The sequence below is a fragment of the Triticum urartu genome, unplaced genomic scaffold (genome assembly GCF_003073215.2).
Source record: "Triticum urartu cultivar G1812 unplaced genomic scaffold, Tu2.1 TuUngrouped_contig_4885, whole genome shotgun sequence".
In the NCBI taxonomy this organism is placed as follows: Eukaryota; Viridiplantae; Streptophyta; class Magnoliopsida; order Poales; family Poaceae; genus Triticum; species Triticum urartu.
In genome coordinates, this window is record NW_024115511.1 from 1 (window position 1) to 18,901 (window position 18,901).

The 18,901-nt window shown below is 42.9% G+C and overlaps 1 protein-coding gene across 1 annotated transcript; it reads left to right on the top strand.

Moving 5' to 3' along the window:
* Positions 1-5: 5 nt before the first annotated feature.
* LOC125528454 (cAMP-specific 3',5'-cyclic phosphodiesterase 4D-like) lies at positions 6-4,062 on the top strand (the record flags this gene model as incomplete). The annotated part of the gene is made up of 3 exons (XM_048692931.1): positions 6-211; positions 523-710; positions 3,482-4,062. Coding segments are annotated over 3 exons (648 nt in total), but the record flags the coding sequence as incomplete, so codon positions are not given.
* Positions 4,063-18,901: the final 14,839 nt, after the last annotated feature.

Consider the following 18,901-nt stretch of genomic DNA (forward strand, 5'->3'; position numbering starts at 1 on the left):
CCGCCTCCACCCCCGCTCCGCTCCTCCTCCGGCGCCTCTCCGCCCAGCCGCAGCCCAAGGCCCCTGTGCCTCCACCTCCTCCGCCCCCGCCGTCGGACGAGGGGGCCGCAGCGTGGGCCCGTCGCGCGGCCGCGCTCTCGCTGCTGGGGCTCACCGGCGCCGTCGCCGCCAGCGCCTTCAGCGACCTCTCCGTCTTCCTCTCCTGCTCCAGGTCCAACACCCCCGCCCACTCCCCCACCGTCGCTCGTCTCCCTGTAATTTCTGGCTGTGTTGACCGGACGTGGAACCCAGATGCGCCCAAGATCACAACTTTGCGCCGATTCGTTTACCTGTTAGCATTCGTTTCCACGTATTCGTATCCTGTTTGTAGTTTTGATTTCAATGTAGTATGCGTGCTCTTGCTGCTGATGTTGATTTGTACTCAAATTTGCCTTCTTTTGTTATTTACAAAGAACAGGGGATGGATAACTGGAGATGAGGGGCCAGGGCTAACTGCTTTTGCTGCTCCTGTTGTTCTTGCAGCCAGGCAATGGAGAAGGCTACCAAGAACCAGCAGGTAGCGAGCGCGATCGGCGAGCCCATCACGCGGGGTCCCTGGTACAGCGCGTCCATCGCCGTGAACCGCGCGAGGCGCTCCGTCTCCTGCACTTTCCCTGTGTCGGGGCCCCAAGGCGACGGGCTTCTCAAGTTCAAGGCTGTTCGCTTGGCAGGTGTGTGCCGGTTGACAACTTGACATCAAAATTTTGTGTCTCATTTCATAAATGAATGAAGCCTGATTCAGATAAATCTTTGCCAGCAGTTATCATAGCTATAGCAATTGTTGCAACGGTAGACTGCAGAATGACATACCTAGATTCTGATATTTGCTCACAAAAGTTACATGGTTCAAAGTAAAGTTGACCAAGCTAAGCATAGGGTTTGAGGTTGAGCCTGGTGCTCACTATGCAACATCAGTATTCTCACAATCCTTTTAAAATGTAAAAGAAAGAATGAAACTCAACTTCTACCCTTGTTGCCCCTGATTGTTTCAACACTAACAAATTATTTCTGATTTCATAAATGAATGAAGCGTGATTGGACTTTCGGCTATGCATTTGATAGTGACAAGAACAGTACAGTTACAGTAAACTATCATCATACTGGAGCAAAATGCAACAACGGCCAATGGCCATAAAGATCAACTATTGGGCAAAGTCAACAACTGCACATCATGCTTATACATACATAAGTACATAACAGTTTAGGACAGATGTAGGCTGTAGAATGAAATAGCTTAAATTATATTATCTGTTCCCAAATTTCCATACCTAGTCTCTCTAGTGGTCTTCTTAATGAGCAGCTATATTATTGTGATAAAGATGGTAGTACTGCTAAATCAAATATGAGACTAAAACAGGAATGGAAACTTGTATGACAACTTAACTGAAGTAGTGATCAAAATACTGAATATGGGTGGCACTCACAAGCTACAGCAAGGCAAGGCATATTGTTGGCATTATGAAGTCGATATGCTCTACCTATGTCGTGGTTTCACCAACTCGTCCCTTGGGTATATCTCTGATATATGGTTTGCGCAAGAAACGTGGAAATGTAGCATTACCTACCTGTGGACCTCTCAAGTGAAACCACATGATTGATGTGGGATATCTGTTTTATGGTATGACGCCATGAACGTGCCTAGTCTTGCTGGATAACTTTGAATGCTGTTGGTATGTGACTATTGTGGATGAGTTACTATAGAGTATAGTAGTTTAGTTGCCATATAAGTAGTTCTGTTTAAGACCCATTTTCCCTTTAGATCACCTCGCTAGGTAGGCAACAACAATGGTCAGACATAATGTGTTCTTGTCCTATCCAGTCTATGGTACGTGACCCTCGTGCTGGGTTTGTTACCAACAATGTAAACATGTATATCTCATGAAGTGGGAGGGGGGTCCTTGCCTTAAAAATGTATTCAACCCTCATCTTTGCTTTAGTATTATCGGTTGTTCTAGCACAACAGATGGGGGATTTATTTTTCAGTGTCGGTTGCTTCAACTCAAAAGTAGGAATTAGTTCAAACTCAACCACACCGCTAAACAAATGCACACCTAAGCTGATCTGTTTTAACTACGGAACAGGGCAGATCGGGTGCCGCCCTGCATCCCTACCTGTAGGTAGTACTAACTGTTTATTCTTAACTGCCTTGAACATTTTTGGTAAAATTTTAAATGTAGAGCTAAAATAGCAATATCTATATTAGTGTCAGATCAGTTGGTGATATGACTTGAGCCATTAGTGTCCAGGTAGCATTATAATTTCAAGCTATAGCATTCGATGGGAATAGGTCGAGATGTCTTTTGGCATGTGTTGTTAAATTTGCCTGCTATGATCTTTCTGGCCATTGGGCCCTGTTATGGCGAAACAGAACACACGAGTAATTCAGTTATTATGCATGTAATTCAATTATTTTGTCACTATTGTTTTACATGCGTTATGGTTCTTCATGCTGTATAACATTTCTGAAATGGTATATTAAGTTAACACCATAATGTTTCATCAATTATCCCCCCTGCGAGGTCAATTATTTTGCTTGTTAGTGTAAAGGAATACCAACTATGTTAGTAGTAGATTGGATGGGTTTGGACTGGATTGACTATCTGTTTTGGGTTCTGGCAAGCCAATTGTGAACAAGTATTTACACAGTTGGTTCAACCTCATGGATCTTTTTTGTGGACACTCTTAACAGTGCTACAAAAGAATTCTTAAAAACAGATTTAGTATGAAAAAAGTTTTTGGCTGATTTTGTTATATAGACCAAAGGTGCAGTGGGCTAGACTTGTGCCCAAAGTACCAGGTAGCTTTGTTTGTGGCTTTGTTTAGATGGGCTAGATTGTAGTGGAATGTAGCAGGTTAGCTCGTAGAAGCATATTTATATAAGGGGTTTTACTATAATTGGCCTATTACAGGACACATTCATGCATATTTAGTTTAGTCTGTTGCTTGCTTTTTCACTGTTATTAAACTGCCTGAACTATTAATGGCTTTAGTTGACCTTCAGTTGTCGCTGTAAGAATGACAGGCTAACCTTTTTGTTTCATTATAATTAGTAGTAGTAAGTATGTCTAGTTTTCTTGTTTGTGAATTCCAGTACACAGTGGGTAGATCTATGTTGGAAAGATGAATGGCACACCATTTGTTTTTAGGTACAAAATAGGAGCATATGATTTGATCTTTGAACATTGAATTAAGTTCTGTTAACGAAGTTAATTTGACATTTACAAGAAATAAATTTTATTCCACAGCGCATGACATGGTGCAGTGGAGGTAGAGGTCGATGACGACTTGACTAGGGCCAACTTGGCATTCAAGTGCCTGTCCAGCTTGTCCGCTGTGCTGTGTTGTCTCAAATATATTTCTATTATATGTTTATTCGTCGTGTATTTTGATTTACCAGGACAACCTGATTCATATTTATCTCGCATCATCTGTTTCCTCGCAGAGGAATCATGGTTTCGGTTTCTACAGCCCAGCGACTGGGAGATACTCATAATGGACGCCATCCTTGACGTTCGCACCGAAGATGGGAAGCACCAAACAATGAGGGTGACGGTCGCAGACAACACGGCAGCTCCACCACCACCAGCTGACTGCAGGACATGCAAGCCCCGTACAACGCCGACACCAAAGCCAAAGCCTACACCAGTGCCGACGCCGATGCCTACATCGGCGCCACCTCCGGCTCAGGAGAAGTGAGGAGCTCACCTGGAGAGATGCTCTTTGGTGGGTGCTCTGGACATAGCTAGCGTGGAGTGATTGTTTCGCCACGCCTCATTCCTGGGAGAGAAATAAAGTAGTGCGCACTGGACCAACTAAGCAGAAGATCGGATTGTTTTCTCGTACGTTGGGCGGATGATACAGCCTAGAATAGGTTACACGGGTGTTTGTTTCGCGGCGGAGCCATACTACGAAATACTATCTATCTCACAAGACTAGAACTGCCTTGGGACTTGCTAGCAAGGGCAGCATTTTGAGTGGATCTCAAATTCTTTTGTTGGTTCATCATCATTCATTCATGGTATATTTTGCTGGCTGCGGCCTTGCAATGCGGCTGTCTGTAATACACATACCGCTGCACGGTTGCGGATCACTCTGATACCGCTGCATGCCTGGTTACCGTTTGTGTGATGGTAGTTCCAGATTACTCTGATACGCTCGTTGCATTGGATTGGATCTCCTGTTCATTTCTACCGTTCTCTCTCGTCCAAGTTGCCCTTCTTGCTGTTTCTCTTCTCCCCGGCCTCTCTTGCTGTATTTGAGGATTCGGTGGCCCTGCGATGCCGCCTTTGTTTGAGGTGATGTGCGCGGTTTCGATGTTTGCAAACGCGATGATCGCCGTTTTCCAGTCCTCTTTTGTGGCCTCCAGCAGAGTTGGACATTCCATCAATGGTTTGAAGGGCAGAGTTCGGGCAGGTTTTATTCGTCACTTTGATTTACATTACATGGTGGTTCTTCTCCGGCCTCCAGCCGCTCTCATGAGCTTGGCATGGTGATGAAGAGATCCTATAGATGTGCCCGTTCCTTGGCTTAAGAGCTCAGCGCGTCCAGTCTGGTCGTCGCACCGGACTGGACTTGGCAGCTCCTTCTTCAGTTAACTGAACCCCCATCTTCAGAAACTGGTTCTGAAGGCGCGGCCGCGGTATCTGCATACAGGACCATAGACGGCCGGCCCTGATCGCCGCCTCAAACACGACGAGCTCGCCGTGGTCACAATGGAGCCGTCGGTGCTGCTGGCGCACAGCCATGTCAGATTGAATCGGGCTCGTGCCATCGTCGATATGTGTATGGCAACATGTTTTGGTATAATACATAACTAGGAGCATGAGAGCATGGTATAATACATAAAAGATCTAGATATATGTTGGCAAGTTCTTATTCAATCTAACGATTAATGGTCTGATTAATCCAATTAATAGACCGATTCACCGATCAGTCGCTACTCCTAAACCGACCGAGTAATACCAGTTAACGATTTTTTGAACATTGCGTATAATAGTTTTCTTATTAACAAACACGGTATAAATGCAGATGCTCTGCAATGCAGATGCTTGAACACAAACGTCGCCGGCGTTACGGTTATCTTACACTCTCTAGCGCCCTGACAGACACCTTGTATGTCGCGGATGGCTGCTCGGACACCTTGGTCATCGTTCGCGTAAGCGTGCGGATGCGTGTGCGGCCGCCCAAGAGCACCATCAGAGTAGGGTAATTGAGGTTACTCACGCCGCCTTGCAGACTCGTCGTGCAATTGGTCGTCCGTCCAGGAACGAACTGAAGCATCCGCTTAGTCGTGTAGTTAAGGGTACAAAGAAACTCGACATATTTTAAATTTTAGCCTTGCGACCATACTTCCCCCGGAACCCAAAGACTTTGATTTCTCATAAGGTGCCGGCGGAGTCCTATAAGCAACATCCGCCGATCCCTGGTCGGCATCGTTTATGGTTGAGACTAGGACGGTATCTGATCGTCTTCGAGCCCCCAACTTTCGTTCTTGATTAATGAAAACATCCTTGGCAAATGCTTTGTAGTTGTTCGTCTTTCATAAATTCAAGAATTTCACCTCTGACTATGAAATACGAATGCCCCTGACTATCCCTATTAATCATTACTCCGATCCTGAAGGCCAACACAATAGAACCGGAATCCTATGATATTTCTTCAAAGTAACGATGCCGGAAACACGACCCGACCAATTAAGGCTAAGAGCGCGATGCCGGCCGAAGAGTTGAGTAGATCGGTACTCGCCGTGAGGCGGACCGGCCGACCCGGCCCAAAGTCCAACTACGAGCTTTTTAACTGCAACAACTTAAATATACGTTATTGCAGCTGGAATTACCGCGGGGTCGTACACCATGCCCGGACGCATCGTGATCTGTGGAAGTACCATCCCTACCCCTGCCACGAGTGGTGTCGTGGTGCTGCCATCGTCGACTCTGTCATCAACGATGGATTTCCCGGTGTTATCCACGATCTTGGCCGTGGTCATCATCGCCGATCGTATCATGGCCGGCATACAGTCGGGGTGTTTATTCTTGAGCTGAGTCGCGACGTCTGCGACGTGTGGGCATGCCATTTCCTGATATGATGTCGAAGTCGTGCGATTTCTCACCTAAACGATCACCTGTCCATGCTGCAAGTACATTTAGGCCCGGTGCCACCACATCGGGTTTCAGGAGCTCGACAACCGCGTTGCTCAGGTCACACAAGGAGACTCCGGTGATCCTCGGTGCTATGTTCTTGCCGATCACCGTGGTGCATTGGAAGCTGAGCCAACTGACGGGGTAGGTAGTCGACGACATGTATTTGATCAGCTTGCCCCTCGCCACGCGGCCGATGAGTAGGCGTTGGTTCAAAAGATGACAACTTCTCTTTTTCACTTTATGGAGTTTGGTATCTCGTTTGGGTAATAACGCAAATAATAAAATAAATTAATTATGTCCAAATGAAATAAATCTAATTTTTATTTATAACAAACTTCTATACTTGTACTATTTTTATCTTGTTTTAGTCTTATCGATTATGAGTTTATTTGTTGACATAACTAACCATATGATATTATTGTTGAACTTTAGTCATATTTTTTATGAAAATAGAATGCATATTATTGCAAAAGTATGTATGCACTATGCCAAATTTAATTTGTATATTGTAACAAAGATACTCTAGCATGTGTGTGCGTGTGTGTTACTATATATTTTATATTCTCAAAATACCATGATAGAGACCTTTAAAACATATGATCAAACAAACAGTTTAAAACATACGATCTTTAAACCATAATATCAACTTCTAGGGTATTATTGACATAAACTTCTAGAGTATAAGTTGATTGGTTTTCATTGACTCTTACTTGCCTTTTGTGGAAAAAATATGTATGTCATGCAAGTTACATTGAGTACAATAATTTTCTTTTTGACAAACACAGTACAGATGCAGATGCTCTGGAATACACATATACTCACCCTTATGAACGCACACACACAACCCTACCTTATAAGAACCTTTGAGAGACTGAGCCAGCTGGTCTTGAGCTTATTGAAGTCACTAGAGACACCTTGCTATCGACGGGAACGTCGCCTCCCACTGAAAGAATATTCTGCCTTTATGAGACACCAAAGTGACAAAGCTGGGTTTCAACCTTGGTGTGCTGGTGGTACCACTTCACTCCTAACCATCTAACCAGAATTTGGTTCACTTAATTATAATAAGGTTCATATTTTGTATAGAAATGGTGTGCCTTCATATTCCAAAGCTGGTTGGGCCTTCGAGGATTTTTGACCTTATAAAGCTGACCCATAGTTGATTCTCGAAAAACAAAACTCATCCATACTCGTTGGGTTGTGACCTCCTATTCCCTGACCTAAACGGGGAACAGAAAGGAGACCCAAAGCCCCCTCGCCCCCCTAGCTTTGGGTCGTCCCATATGTGGGGCGAGGCTCCCCTGTTTTTTCTTCTTTTTTGTATGTTTCCTTTTTGTTTTGTTTTTTTCTTTTTAAAAAAGTTTGGGATTGATATAAATTTGTTTCACTATTTTGTAAAATGTGCATGAATTTGAAAAAAAATTATGGATTTGAAAAAAAAACTACTCCGAGTTTCAAAAAATGTTAGTGAATATAGAAAATGATAAGGACAACCCCTACTGCTACACATATTGGACCAATTACTTTCCTTTTTTGGTAATGATTCTAATGTTCATGGGAATATGATGTTGTCTAAACTGGACATATTTTTTTTCTTACGAATGAAGGGCCTAGCATGGATAAGAAGGATGAATATTGGAGTATGATCAAGTGCGGAGATAAAGGCGCATGCGAAGACAACAAGAACATAGTTTTCAGCACCGTGAAGCCACCATGATGACATACAAAGACATGGATGAAATATGCAACATGGCCTTTCATAAAATTCGTCCATGGTTTATTTTAGGTGCCGCGCCACCTTATCTTTGGGCCACGCCCATGTAATTTTGAAATGCACTTAATAGGCTATTTTCAGAGTCCATATTAATAGGGAAAGCAACTTTGAACAAAATTTAGTCCCACCTTGCCAAAGGTGGACGAAATTCTCCTCTGTCTCCCTAAGAATACAACCCTTAGGGCATCGTTTTAGATTTGGGTTTTGTTTAGATTAAAGTTCGGTATAGCTACAACTCGCGTTCTTTTTTGTGTTCAACGACCAGACCAAGACATCGTGGAACCCCACTTTGATTAATAAAACTTTCCTCTTAAATTCGCAATATTTAGATTGGAATCTTAATTTCTTGCTTGTTCTTCGTTTGCGTGCAGGAAATGGACCCTCGTGGTAAGGTTGATCATGCTCCGGCGTGGTCAATAACCTCTCGGAGTTGGTTTAGCAATTGCTAAGGCGACACGTCTTTGCATGCTCGTAGTTGGATCATCAAACTCTTCCACCGAAAATGATAGCTACTTCTCATCGAGACATCGGGACACCTTTATCTCTATGAGAAAATATTCATGTATTTCAAAAAATTTGCATGCACTAGAAAAAATGTTCTGAAGTAAGAGTAAATGTTCACGGTTTTGAAAATGTTCCGGATTTTAAAATTTGTTCATGAATTTGTAAAAAATTTCCTAGATTTCAAAAAATATTCCTGAATGGTAAAACTTGTTCGAATTTTCCAAAATTGTTAACAAATTTGAGGATTTAACAATTTTGGAAATTGTTCTTGTATTTCAAAAATGTTCATGAATTTAAAAAGTGTTCAAAATTGCAAAAACTGTTCCCATATTTGAAGAAATGATCTTGAATTTGTAAAAAGTTCCCCAATTTTAAAAATTGTTATTGAATTTGGAAACATGTTCACGATTTGGAGAAATGTGCAGGATTTCAATATTGTAACTAGTTTGAAAGAATGTTTCCTGATTTGAAAAAAAGTCCAGGAATTTAAAAAGATTTTCCATGTTTAAAAAATTGTTCATGCATTTGAAAACTATTCATGTATTTTAAAGAAGGAAAATAAAGAAAGGAAAATAATAGAAGAAAAGAAAATGAAGAAACCGAGAAGCAAAAACACAAAGGGCAAAAAAAAACCATTTTGGGAAGGTTCTAGAACTTTCTGAAAACTGGAACGGGAGTCTCTAAAAGAATATCTGCTGCAGTTCTACCTTCTCTGTGCGACGCAAAGGCAATAAGTGGGCTGGAGCAGAAAAGAAAGGACGCAGCGAGGGGATATGCGTTTGGTGGCTATCCGCCGACCTGCGCGAGAAATACGATCTGCCCTGATAATTTAGCTATTGCTGCTTTGTTGGTGGTCTGTTTTGTAATACGGTTTCATAGTAAAAAAAAGTACATGGTCCGGGCTCCTAGTCCTGCTAGGCCCATGCCCTCGTCAAACAAAAAAAAACACATAATCTGTGTACGTATTGTACATCAGCACGTCTTCGTAGCAGCCCTCCTTTTTGCACAGAATATCGAGCTTTAGTTAAATGAAAGCATTCACTGAGCAGTCAGCCAACATGCTGCATACTAGGAAGCCAGGAGTCTCATGTAGCCAGCTTTCCGTCAGACCTAATGTGCAAGCACGCTTAACACAAAAGTGAGCCAGTTAACTTGTTGACATGTTTACATGTTGAATAAAATGGAAATTAAAACTACTGGCATGCCCTTCAATTTCTAGCAAAATAGGTGCCACAAGAGTTGTCCAAAGATAGCAGCTGATCAGCGATGGAGCCGCGTCGAGATTGGGTGAAGAGTTGATCTGTCTCTTTTTCCTTTTTCTTAGTGGAGAGGGACAGGTGCTGGTTTTTTGCATATGATTATCCTATCTTTTCAATCCTGTTATGTTGATATTTACGTGGCTTGACTATCTGGTTAGTAGTAGAGTGGATGGGGTTGGGTTGGATTGACTATCTGGTTTGGGTTCTGGCAAACCAATTGTGAACAAGTATTTACACAGGTGGCTCAACCTCATGGATCTCTTTTGTGGACACTCTTAACAGTGCTACAAAAGAATTCTTAAAAAACAGATTCACTATGGAAAATGTTTTGGGCTGACTTTTTTATATAGACCAAAGGTGCAGTATGCTGGACTTGTGCCCAAAGTACCAGGTAGCTTTGTTTGTGGCTTTGTTTAGATGGGCTAGATTGTAGTGGAATGTAGCAGGTTTACTCTTAGATGCATATTTATACAAGGGGTTGTACTATAATTGGCCTATTACTGGACACATTCATGCACAAAGTACTAAAAAAACCAAAGTATCATAAACTACAGTAATTTAGCATGCATGTACAAAATACCATGGTTTTAATATAACAACGTTTTTTGAAGTATTCACAATGTAGAGGAACTGTTTGGTTACACCACGTAATGCTGCAAAATTTACTAGCTAGCTGTTGGTCGTGCATCCGTTCGTAGCTAGTAGCTAGCAATTGCTTTTAGCGGTGATTAGTAGTAGTACTCGTTAAAAGAGATGAGATCGCCTCTCCGGACCTTGGCTGATCTCTAAAGGATAGCTATGGATTGCTTCGGATCCTTTTTATGATCAACGTATCCAGCCTAGCTATCTCATTCGCATTAGGGAACATGCAGGACAGGGGATCGAGCGGCGGCTTGATAGCCAGATGAGTTTGTTGAGAATATCTAGCGACCGACTCGTTTCTTTCGCTTTAACCAAATAGGTCGCAGTAAATAAAAGAGTCAATTACATAGGTGGTGCTACAAGTTGGCGTAAAAGATCACTTTAGTGTTAGAACTTGCGGCATACATTGAACTGGTGTGAAAACTTGGCTCGGATGTGCAAATACGGTGCTAATCGTGTTTCTATACCCCGGTGACGCTGACGAGTAATGTCAGCATGGCCTTAGGTCCACTGTCAGTGACCCCATGGTGGAGAGTCAGGGCGTGTGGCATGTTTTGCGAAAATCCCTTTGATTTTTATTTTTCATTTTTTTTGCGGAAAAGCCTCTGTAGGTGTAAACTAACTGCATGTGTGGCATTGGGTCGGTTCCATCTGTGAGCGAACATCAATTTTTTTTATCAGAACTGAAAAAAAAAGGTCACCCAGAATTCTAACTGGTGACATCGGAATAACCCACGTGTGTAGCTAGCTAACAAACCCACATAACAATTCATGTCCTATTAGGATACCATTTATATCTTTTGGCTAAATGACATGAACTCTAGATCTTTATTTGAAAAAAAAGAGACACGGCCAAGGGGTTTCAAACCAGTGATCTGAGAGATTTTTAGCATCTATGTCCACGACAGATCGCCCGCTGGACTAAAACGGACTACAGTTCGGGCGGCGGATTTTAAACATGTTATTTCTTTTCTTCTCTTTTCTGAATTTCTAAAGAATATGTAAATTATAATTATAGCTATAGTTGTAAATATTGAGAATCCATAGTCTGCTGGCACACCGGGCTCATATTTTTTCCATACATATATTTACATTTGTTTCAAATTTTTTTTTATAAAACACACAAGCTTTATTAAAATGCATGAATAGTTTTAAAACACCATAAAAAGTTAAAGCATGATCACTTTTATATACAACATTAATATTTATTAAAACCTTTATATTTTTGAACTTATATGATTGATTTTTTGAATGTATCTTCTAAAAATAGTTTAAATGCACACACTTATTAAAATTGTACAAATAATTCATAATTTAATTTGATGGATTTTCTAAATTAATAGGTGGCCATTTTTAGTATAATTTATTGTATTTTGTGTATATTATTTATATTCTAATTTACATTTAAAAATTGAAAATGAAAGAAACTAACATAAATTGTAGCCTTATAGGCAAAAAAAACTACAACAATTCTACGTAGACATGAGATTCCATTACTTGGAGTGGCATGCTCTCCTTATTTAGTGCGAAGATATAAACCTCACATATGCTTGTGTGTAATCAACTCAACTCTGAGCTGGTGGCTAGCCATGCGCGCGCGGTTGACCGAGGTCTAAACCTGACAAGGGCCTTTTTTTGAGAAAAAAATATACATGGGTTTCTTGCAAAAAAAAAGCACGCCACAGGCCCATCTTCACCATGTAATCACTGAGAGCAGGCCCTGCGCCGTGCTGTCATGCCCCGCCAACATCATCGGTGTATAGCGATTAGCACCGTATTTGCACGCCCGAGCCAAGTTTTTGCACCACTTCAATGTACGCCGCAAGTTCTAGCACTAAAGTGACCATTTACGTCAAGTTCTAGCACCACCGATGTAATTGACTCTAAATAAAACCGCGGTATCTAAAAAAACTGTAGTATTTTTAAAATACTTAAAAAATACTTTGCAATCAAACAGGGCCTTAGTCTGTTGCTTGCTTTTTCACTGTTATTAAACTGCCTGAACTATTAATGGCTTTAGTTGACCTTCAGTTGTCGCTGTAAGAATGACAGGCTAACCTTTTTGTTTCATTATAATTAGTAGTAGTAAGTATGTCTAGTTTTCTTGTTTGTGAATTCCAGTACACAGTGGGTAGATCTATGTTGGAAAGATGAATGGCACACCATTTGTTTTTAGGTACAAAATAGGAGCATATGATTTGATCTTTGAACATTGAATTAAGTTCTGTTAACGAAGTTAATTTGACATTTACAAGAAATAAATTTTATTCCACAGCGCATGACATGGTGCAGTGGAGGTAGAGGTCGATGACGACTTGACTAGGGCCAACTTGGCATTCAAGTGCCTGTCCAGCTTGTCCGCTGTGCTGTGTTGTCTCAAATATATTTCTATTATATGTTTATTCGTCGTGTATTTTGATTTACCAGGACAACCTGATTCATATTTATCTCGCATCATCTGTTTCCTCGCAGAGGAATCATGGTTTCGGTTTCTACAGCCCAGCGACTGGGAGATACTCATAATGGACGCCATCCTTGACGTTCGCACCGAAGATGGGAAGCACCAAACAATGAGGGTGACGGTCGCAGACAACACGGCAGCTCCACCACCACCAGCTGACTGCAGGACATGCAAGCCCCGTACAACGCCGACACCAAAGCCAAAGCCTACACCAGTGCCGACGCCGATGCCTACATCGGCGCCACCTCCGGCTCAGGAGAAGTGAGGAGCTCACCTGGAGAGATGCTCTTTGGTGGGTGCTCTGGACATAGCTAGCGTGGAGTGATTGTTTCGCTACGCCTCATTCCAGAGAGAGTGAGAGAAATAAAGTAGTGCGCACTGGACCAACTAAGCAGAAGATTGGATTGTTTTCGCATTCGCTGGGCGGATGATGCAGCCTAGAATAGGTTACACGGGCGTTTGTTTCGCGGTGCAGCCCAGAACTGCCTTGGGACTTGCTAGCAGGGGCAGCATTTTGAGTGGTTCTCAAATTCTTTTGTTGGTTCATCATTCATTCATGGCATCTTTTGCTGGCTGCAGACTTGCAATGCGCGTGTCTGTAATACATACTGATACACGGTTAGAGAGAAGTTATGCATTTTCTAGATTGGCAGCTCCTTCTTCAGTTAACTGAACCCCGTTTTGAGAAACTGGTTCTGAAGGCGTGGCCGCGGTATCTGCATACGAGAGTGTAGCACAAACACCAGCCTCCCGGTTTCGCCCTTGGACATCCTACTCGGTGCTGCTGCTCCGGACGACGGCAGGCCCCGATCGCCGCCTCAAACACGACGAGCTCGCCGTGGTCGCAATGGAGCCGTCGGTGCTGCTGGCGCACGGCCATGTCAGATTGAATCGGGCTCGTGCCATCATCGACCAAGGAGATAGATTTCACCGGCGGCGGCACGGGAGGACTTGGAGGAAATTTCCGATCTAGCGGTTTTTATATTTTTGACTGGGTGTGGCGGGGGGGTGGGGGAAATTTGGCTCGAGCAACTGGCCTCTCCCACACAGCTTTTTTTTAATATTTTTTTTAAAAATCTATTCATCTTCGATCATGGCAGTACACAGAACACCATAAATAATAAAAATCACATCCAGATCCATAAAACACCTAGCGACGACTACAAGCACTGAATCGAGCCAAAGGTGCACCGCCATCATCGCACCTCCCTCGCCGGAGCCGCACAAAACTTGTTCTACTAGACAGCCAAAAAGTCACCGTGCTAAGGCCCCATAGGACCAACGCAGCAGAACAACAACCGCCACCAATGAAGAATAGTGTAGACGAGCGATGACTAGATCCGACCAGATTCACCAAAGACAGATCCACTTGAGAGTTGAGACACACCTCCACACACCCACCGACGATACTAGACGCACCACCAAAACGGCGGCTAGGCGGGGAGAATTTTATTCCATCTTCAGGGAGCCGCCGCCGTCCCGTCTTCCTGAACAGGACAGAAACCCTAACAAAAATCAAAGAAAAAACTAAAAACGGAGCCCTCCCGCCGCAAGGGCCGGGATCCACCGCGTCTCCATGGCCCTAAGGCTACCGAAGACGAGGCGGAACGATGGCGGCACAGGCGGGAGGTAGAGGAACCCTAATCTCTTTTTTGGTGGGAGGAGATGGCGGGTGTATGAAATAAAGGGGCTGTTTGGTTCCCAGCTACAGTTTGCCAAGCCAAAATTTGGTAGCCACACTTTAGTTGGCATGTGTTTGGTTTTTGCCACACTTTGGCTTGCCACACTTTATTGCCCCTATGGCCCATTTGTCATAGAGACAATTTTTTTGCCAACTTTTGCCAAAGTTTGGCGTCCAATTTCACAGCCACACTTGTGTGGCTTGCCATACTTGTGTGGCTAGCCACACTTTGGCTTGGCCACACTAGTATCCAACCAAACAGACTCAAAATCTTCGGCTAGGTGAAAGTTTTGGGCATAGCAAACCGGTTTAGTACACTATTTGGAGATACTCTGACACTGCGCGTAGGTAGTTTCCTAGCAGTGGACGCACGATTGATGTACACAAATTAAGATGCATGCATGGAACGCATGAGTCTGCCGCTTCTCACAAATGATTTGGATTTCAAATTCGCATACTATATTTGATACCGTACATCATCTGAAGTGAAATGAGTGTGAAAGAAAAAGAAGGGTGGGAGTGGGAGAGGCGCGCTCGGTGTAGGGTCGTCTCTTGTCGTCATAAACCCCCTGCGTTGCTCTTGTCTCCACCCCACTCCATTTTCTCCACCTTTCTGTCTGGAAATTGAGCCACGGTCTGCAAGAGAAAAACATGACATTCTTCATTGTGCTTTTCGGTTGATTCCTATGTGCTACCCGCTATGCGCTAGGGTTGAGTTTAAAAGTATCTGTTTTTTCTTGCTTCCCACTATTGTGATGCCTTGCCGGGGTCAGCGTGTACTGATTTGATGGGGCAGTAGATACGTGTAGATGTGCGAGTGATGAGTAGGTGTTGATCCAAAAGATGATAACTTCTCTTTTAAATTTTCTGGAGTTCGGTGTCAATTCGCCAGCCAGCTAGCACCCGGGGAGGCTACTCTCCCTAAGCATGTCTCATTTGGGTAATAACATAAATAATAAAATAAATTAATTATGTCCAAATGAAATAAATATAATTTTTATTTATAACAAACTTTTATAATTGTATTATTTCTATCTTGTTTAATTTTATTGATTATAAGTTTATTTGTCGACATAGCTAATCATATGATAATATTGCTGAACTTAAGTCATATATTTTTTAAATGGAATGCATATTACTGCAAAAGTAGCATATGCACTACGTCAAATTTAATTTGTGTATTGTAACAAAGATACTCATTGAATCATTGTCATGTGTGTGTGCGTGTGTGTTACTTTATATTTGGTATTCTCAAAATACCATGATAGAGATCTTTAAAACATATGATCAAACAAATACCATAATTTCAACTTCTAATGTATGATTTACATAAATTTCTAAAATATAAGTTGAGTGGTTGTCATTGACTTACTTGCATTTCGTAGAAATATATATATGTGTTGCAAGTTACATTGGGTATAATAGTTTTCTTTTTGACAAACACGATATAAATGCAGATGCTCTACAATACACACATACACTTTTCTCCATGATCACTTGCCCCAGGTGAAGGAGATGGGCCTGGTCGCCTTATGGTCAACGGTCATCCATGAGATGGAACAGAAGTCCCAGGCCCAGCCGGCTTCACCACATCACTGCAGCACTCAACTCTGTAGCTCATCTTCTCCCTTTGCTGCTTGAACATAAGCGTCGCCGGTGTCACGGTTATCATGACACCCTCTAGCGCCGTGACAGACACCTTGGATGTCTCGGTTGGCTGCTCGGACACCTTGGTCATCATTCACGTCAGCGTGCAGATGCGTGTGCGGCTACCGAAGAGCACCACCAGAGAAGGGTAATTGAGGTTACTCCCGCTGCCTTGTAGACTCGTCGTGCAATTGGTCTTCTGTCCAGGAACGAACTGATACATCCACTTAGTCGTGTAGTTAAGGATACAAATAAAACTCGACATATTGCTGCGTGCCGGCGTCGTACACCATGCTCAGACGTATCGCGATATACGGAAGGACCATCGCTACCCCTGCCACGAGTGGTGTCGCGGCACTGCCATCGTCGACTCCGTCATTGACCATGGATTTCCCGGTATTATCCGCAATCTTGGTCGTGGTCATCATCGCCGATCGTATCATGGCCGTCATCCAGTCGGGCGTTTCTTCTTGAGCAGAGTCCCGCACGTCTGCGACGTGCGGGTATGCCAATGAGGTGCCCGATATGATGTTAAAGTCGTGCGATTTCTCACCTAAACGATCACCTGTCCATGCTGCAAGTACGTTTAGGCCCGACGCCACCACGTCGGGTTTCAGGAGCTCGACGACCGCGCTGCTCAGGTTGCACGAGGAGAATCCGGTGATCCTCGGTGTTCTGTTCTTGCCGATCATCGTGGTGCATTGGAAGTTGAGCCGACCGACGGGGTAGGTAACCGACACATATATTCGATTAGCTTGCCTCTCGCCTCGCGGCTGATGAGTAGGCATTGGACTAAAAGATGACAACTTCTTTTTTTCAATTTGTGGAGTTTGGTGTCTCGTTTGGGTAATAATGTAAACAATAAAATAAATTAATTATGTCCGAATTAAATAATTGTAATTTTTATTTATAACAAACTTTTATACTTGTACTATTTTTATCTTGTTCTAGTCTTATCGATTATTATGAGTTTATTTGTTGACATAGCTAACCATATGATAATATTGCTGAACTTTAGTCATAATTTTTTACAAAATAGAATGCATATTATTGCAAAAGTATGTATGCACTGCGCCAAATTTAATTTGTATATTGTAACAAAGATACTCATTGAATTATTAGCATGTGTTTGCGTGTGTGTTACTATATATATTTGATATTCTCAAAATACCATGATAGAGATCTTTAAAACATACGATCAAACAAACAGTTTAAAACATACGATCTTTATACCATAATATCAACTTCTAGTGTATTATTTACATAAACTTCTAGAGTATAAGTTACATTGAGTACAATATATACGTCCTGCAAGTTACATTGAGTACAATAATTTTCTTTTTGACAAACACAGTACAGATGCAGATGCTCTGAATACACATATACTCACCCTTATGAACGCACACACGCAACCCTACCTTATAAAAACCTTCGAGAGACTGAGCCAGCTGGTCTTGAGCTTATTGAAGTCACTAGAGACACCTCGTTATCGACGGGAATGTCGCCTCCCACTGAAAGAATTTTCTACCTTTATGAGACACTGAAGCGACAAACCTGGGTTCATCCTTGGTGTGCTGGTGGTACCACTTCACTCCTAACCATCTAACCACAATTTGGTTCACGTATAATAAGGTTCGTATTTTGTATAGAAATGGTGGGCCTTCATATTCCAAAGCTGGTTGGGCCTTCGAGGATTTTTGACCTTATAAAGCTGACCCATAGTCGATTCTCGAAAAACAAAACTCATCCATACTCATTGGGTTTTTGACCTTATAGAGCTAGTTTCTCACGTAGTTTACGAACTTTTCGCGACAGGGACCCAAACTCCCGCGCCCGCACGCCGACAAGTTTCCCTGCAGCGAGTTGATAGCTTGAGCAATGCCCTATAAACCCTGGCCACCCGCACCTCGCTGCCAATTGTCAATTACCAATTTATCATAGTTGACGTGCGTCTGCCAAACATCCTCATACCTGAAGGGCTTCGGCCCTCTAGGTACTGACGAAACAGAATGCTCACGGACATCCGCAAAGACAAAGTTGTGGTCTGATTCTGTTGCAACAATATGACGAACCTTGATATGTTCAAACATATTAATGAAAGACATATTTCCAAAGGCCCTATCAAGCAGCGCTTTCACATTCGCTCTTCCCGATTGCCTGTTATCCCAAGTATACTCCACCCCCGACCATCCGAGGTCCGTGAGTGAGCAATCATCCGTCACTTCCCGAAATGCCCGCATCTGCCATTCCGGATGTGGTGACACAAAAAAGTGTTCTGAACCAACTAAAGTTTCATTAAAATCACCAATGCACATCCAAGCCTCATGTTGAATCCCAAACAGGGTCCTCAAAAAGCGCCAGCTATGATGCCTGTCCTCGGCTCGTGGGGCTCCATAGAACCCTGTCACTCGCCAAAACATCAATATGACAGGAACTATAATTCTTGAGCTCAACGTCAAAGTCTTGAGACCAAAACAAGACGATCCCTCCACTAAGACCCATGCTATCTACTGTGAAACATCCCGCAAAACCAAGGTGGATCTGCAGTCTTTCCACTCTTATTGCTGAAATTTTGGTCTCCATCAGAAACATGAGACCGGGACCTTCTTGCTTCACATTGCTGAGAAGCTCACGAACTGCCCCAGGGTTCCGAAGCCCCGCGCAGTTCCAGCTGAGGCAACTCATTGTCCCCGCAGGGCTGACTAGCAGCCGCCGCCGAACTATCCGAATTTGTTGGTGTTGGTTTCTTCTTTT